The following is a 4285-nucleotide window of genomic DNA, read 5'->3' on the forward strand; positions in this document are numbered from 1 at the left end:
TATATATATATATATATATGTATATATATAATATATATATATATATATATATATATATAGATATTATATATATATATACACACGCAAATTCAAACAAACATACAGAGAATGGCCGAACTCGGGCAGCATTGAGATATGAGCCATCTGTCATCGTACTGTGAAGGCTGGAGATACCCAACCTTCAGTCTGACACTTACAAAATAATTAACGAATAAATAAAAAACACACAAACAAAAACACGAAAAAACACAGGAAAAACACAAATATATAAAAAAACCAAAGACATAACTGACAGACAAATAACAAAACGCAACACGATATAATAACTCGAGCTGACCGACTATAACTACATGACTTGATCAAATCTGAAATGAGATCAAGGCTAACTAACAACTGAAGTGTAGAACAAAACCAGTGGCAGCAAAAGAAACAAGGAGTAAAAAACATACGCCTTTTTAAAGGACAAATAAATAAAGATAAAAAAATTAATAAATAAACCGTCTCAAGAGGCGGATCATTCAATTTAATAAACAATAAACCAAAAAATAAACAAAAAGTGTAAACAAAACATCTCACCTGAACTCTCATATCCGGAGTCATCGCGATCCTTCTTCATCGCCCCCTTCGGAGGAGGAGGAGGAGGAGGAGGAGGAGGAGAAGGAGGGGGAGGGGAAGGGGGAGGGGGCCTGGCCCTCGAAACCTCACTCTTGGGCAGGCCGACCCCGACGGGCCTTCTGCTCCTCGAGACGTAGCTGTTGAGGAGTTCATCCTCAAGTTCCTGCGGCGGGGCGTTGGTATTACTAGTAGTGCCGCCGGGCGCCGGGGCACGCGCTCCCTTGGGTATACTCAGCTCCTGCCCCATGGCTTCCTCACGCTCTCTACGTGGATACTGGCTCGTCTTGGTATCCAACTGGCGACGTAGGCTGCTTAAGCGATACATGCCTTAGACCAACTCACGGACACACACACGTACACAAACACACAGAAACAGACACACTTACACACACGCACAAAATCTGAACCAGCCTTTGAGGGGTATTTTTTTTCTATAATTTTTATTATTTTGTTTTATTTTATTTCTTTTATTATTACTTCCTCTGTCCTGTCGTCAGTTTTTCTCGGTTATTTCTGTCCTGCAATTATTTTCTACAGGGCTTTCAATAGGCAACTGAAGACCTTCCGTAAAAATAAAACATATTATAAGAATTATGACAGATTATACGCCAAACGCAATTTTACATATATCATTGTCCGAAATGGTGGGTATGAGAGAGAGAGAGAGAGAGAGAGAGAGAGAGAGAGAGAGAGAGAGAGAGAGAGAGAGAGAGAGAGAGAGAGTTAAAATGTACCGGTAAGGAAGCCAGCCCTGGCAATGGGAAATACATTCTTAAAATACATTATTGAATATAAACATAAAATATATATATATAATATATATATATATATATATATTGATATATATATAGATATATATATATATATATATATGCATTCAATGACAACGCGAAATACGACTACTACTAAGCATATAAAAACTGCAATTATTACCTAATAACTTCAATTGGTCATAAATAAAAGCTAAAATAATAAAAATATAAAAAACACAAAACAAAATTTAAATTCTGTAGCACAGAAAACGGAAACGGGAGAAAACGGAAATAAACAAACGAAGCGAAGAGTCGGCAAAAATAGCCAAAGCAGGAAGGGCGGCAATAAAGAAGAAGAAAAAAGAGGAGAAAAAAAGACAGAGGGAGAGAAGGAGGCGAAGAGAAGATGCAGTAGATTAACCAGACAATCTGGACGGAATGCAGACGGAGGAGTAAGACCGCATATAAGCCCGAGAAAGAGAATGATGATGAAGGAAGGAATTGACAAAGAATATCAATCAAATGAAGCAGGATCTGAAAACCACATGAACATACAATAAAAAAAATAAATAAAAACAATTGGCGAAGACAAATAGACAAAAATGGAACACGTTTTGAAAGGGTAAAATAGAAATATCGTGATAAACCAGGACGCATAAAATGTGAGATAAAGATGGATGTGAAGAAGATAGCAGAGCAAAGGCTTAAGAACAGGTAATAAAAGAAAGTAAAAGAATAGATAAATAACAATAAAACAGAAAGGGAAGAGAGACAGAAGAATAAAAAGTCAGAGAGTCTGTCCGGAGAGAGAGAGAGAGAGAGAAGAGAGAGAGAGAAAGAGAGAGAGAGAAAACACGAGGAGTGAGCTATACTTAGGTAGGGCTCCAGGGGAGAGAGAGAGAGAGAGAGAGAGAGAGAGAGAGAGAGAGAGAGAGAAACATCACAACTGTCAAGGAGACTAGTGAAAGAAGAGAGTAGGAATAAAATAAATGAATGTGACGACAACCAGAAGAAAATAATGCATAACAAAAGCACAACAGTGTGTCAGACTTGACAGCGCTGTATCAAACCACAGCGTGAGAGAGACCACGGAACACTTGAATCACCTTACTGCTTGTGTGTGCGTGTGTATGTGTACGTGACGCATTCCGCAGATGGGCCAAGATACATCAAGATATATCGACACGTGAAACACGATTTTTTTTTTTTTTTGAAAGCAAAGAAACGTGACGTTACTGCAAGTATGTCTTCTTCAGAGAATACAAATTCAGTACCTGCTTGCAGTCACGAGTATGGATCGCTCGTCGTAGGGAGATGACAAGTTTAAGACGCTGTGTTGACGCTGTTTCATCTTATTGCTGTGAGAATATGGAATGTTACGATCTCTTAACCAATGATAAAATGTGGCGTGAAACAATTCTCTACAAAATGGGATCAGAGTTTGTTGAAATCTGACAAATCAGAGCTGTCTTTAGAAGTTCTCATTAACATGTTAAAATGTCACGCCTTTCTTTGTTACTATAAGGGAAAAAATGTTAAGCAAACATTACTAAACACTGGTGTAATTTTCGTTCATTTCTCTACGTCTATCTGTACTTGATAGTCGGTTGGTTAAAACGTTAATAAAACCTAACAATACTAAAAAAAAAAACTAGGTTTGTCTTAATACCTTTACCTTTACTGAGCAAATACAGTATATATAATATATATATAGTATATATATATATATATATATATATAGTATATATATATACATGTGTATATATAATATATATATATATATATATATATATATATATATATATATATATTATATATAATATAAAACAGTAAAAAATGAGGTTCATGGACTCGACATACGAGCGACAAAAATGGACCAGTTCATATGAACGTTGTTCTACGTCACGTTCTCCCTCAAGGCGATATGTACCTCACCATCGAGTTTTACGGCCCCGCGCGGACGTATAATAAAAGATGAGATGTATATGATTTTTTTCCCAGCAACTGTCACTTTCAACAGTGCCCAACGAAGGGAACAGGGACTTGTTTCCTATGCTGGGTGGTTAAACGACAATACTGTCCCAGAATGAATACGATATTGTTGGCACAGATGTAAAACACTGGCTGTACGAAACTGAACGACTAAAGTTATATATCTCCAGAGACAATTTATTTCTTTTCACTGCATATGCGCATTGAAAAGAGTGGAATATGAAATTTAGACCAAAGGCCAACCGCCGGGACCTATGAGGTCACTCACTACTGAAAGGGATATTGAGTTAATAGGTTTAAAAGGTGTAACAGGAGGAAAACCTCAAAGCAGCTGCACTATGAGACCATTTTTAGGAGAGGGTACGGGAAAGTAAGATGGAAGAAAGAGAATATGAACGGAGGCACAATAAAATGGAATGAAAGGACTTCCAGCTAGGGGCCGAAGGGACACTGCAAAAGAAAATTTAAATCATGTCTACAGCGCACTGTTTGAGGCGCATTGACGGCAATGCCCCATAAGTGGAAGCTGGTCACATCATAGCCCTCTTATTCACACTTTGCCTGAAGAAAGCAAAATAAAAAAATGAACAGGAAGGAAAAGGGGCGAAGCGTAATCGTGAGTAAAGGATATGAGCGTCAGGAAACACAAAATCATAAAAAAAAAAAAATAAAATCCAAACTCGACAACAAAGGGAAAGAAACAGCCACTTTATGGAGCAACAGTTAGATCACTTTTCGCTTCTGCCAACAAAACCTTTTACAAAAGTCTAGCCTGGTATACAACGGCACCTCCCAGCTCTTTTTCAAAGCTTCGTTACATCTGGCCGTAAACAACTTTCAATAGAAAGAAGAGCAAAACCTTTGACAAAACTGAAAGACAAGTAAACTAAGAAAGGGGAAAAAAAACTACAAAACAAAAATCATAA

At 37.4% G+C, this 4285-nt stretch overlaps 1 protein-coding gene across 3 annotated transcripts in view; it reads right to left on the minus strand.

The window, feature by feature from the left end:
- The window catches only part of LOC135216326 (cAMP-dependent protein kinase catalytic subunit 1), a 794959-nt gene extending 794004 nt beyond the window's left edge, over positions 1-955 (minus strand). For all 3 annotated transcript variants that reach the window (XM_064251501.1, XM_064251500.1, XM_064251502.1), the window contains exon 1: positions 577-955. In XM_064251501.1, the coding sequence (XP_064107571.1) occupies positions 577-940 (364 nt within the window). In that variant the 5' untranslated portion in view covers positions 941-955. The remainder of the gene's footprint in view (positions 1-576) is intronic.
- Positions 956-4285: the final 3330 nt, after the last annotated feature.

This window comes from Macrobrachium nipponense, chromosome 6 (genome assembly GCF_015104395.2).
Source record: "Macrobrachium nipponense isolate FS-2020 chromosome 6, ASM1510439v2, whole genome shotgun sequence".
Classification (NCBI taxonomy): domain Eukaryota; kingdom Metazoa; phylum Arthropoda; class Malacostraca; order Decapoda; family Palaemonidae; genus Macrobrachium; species Macrobrachium nipponense.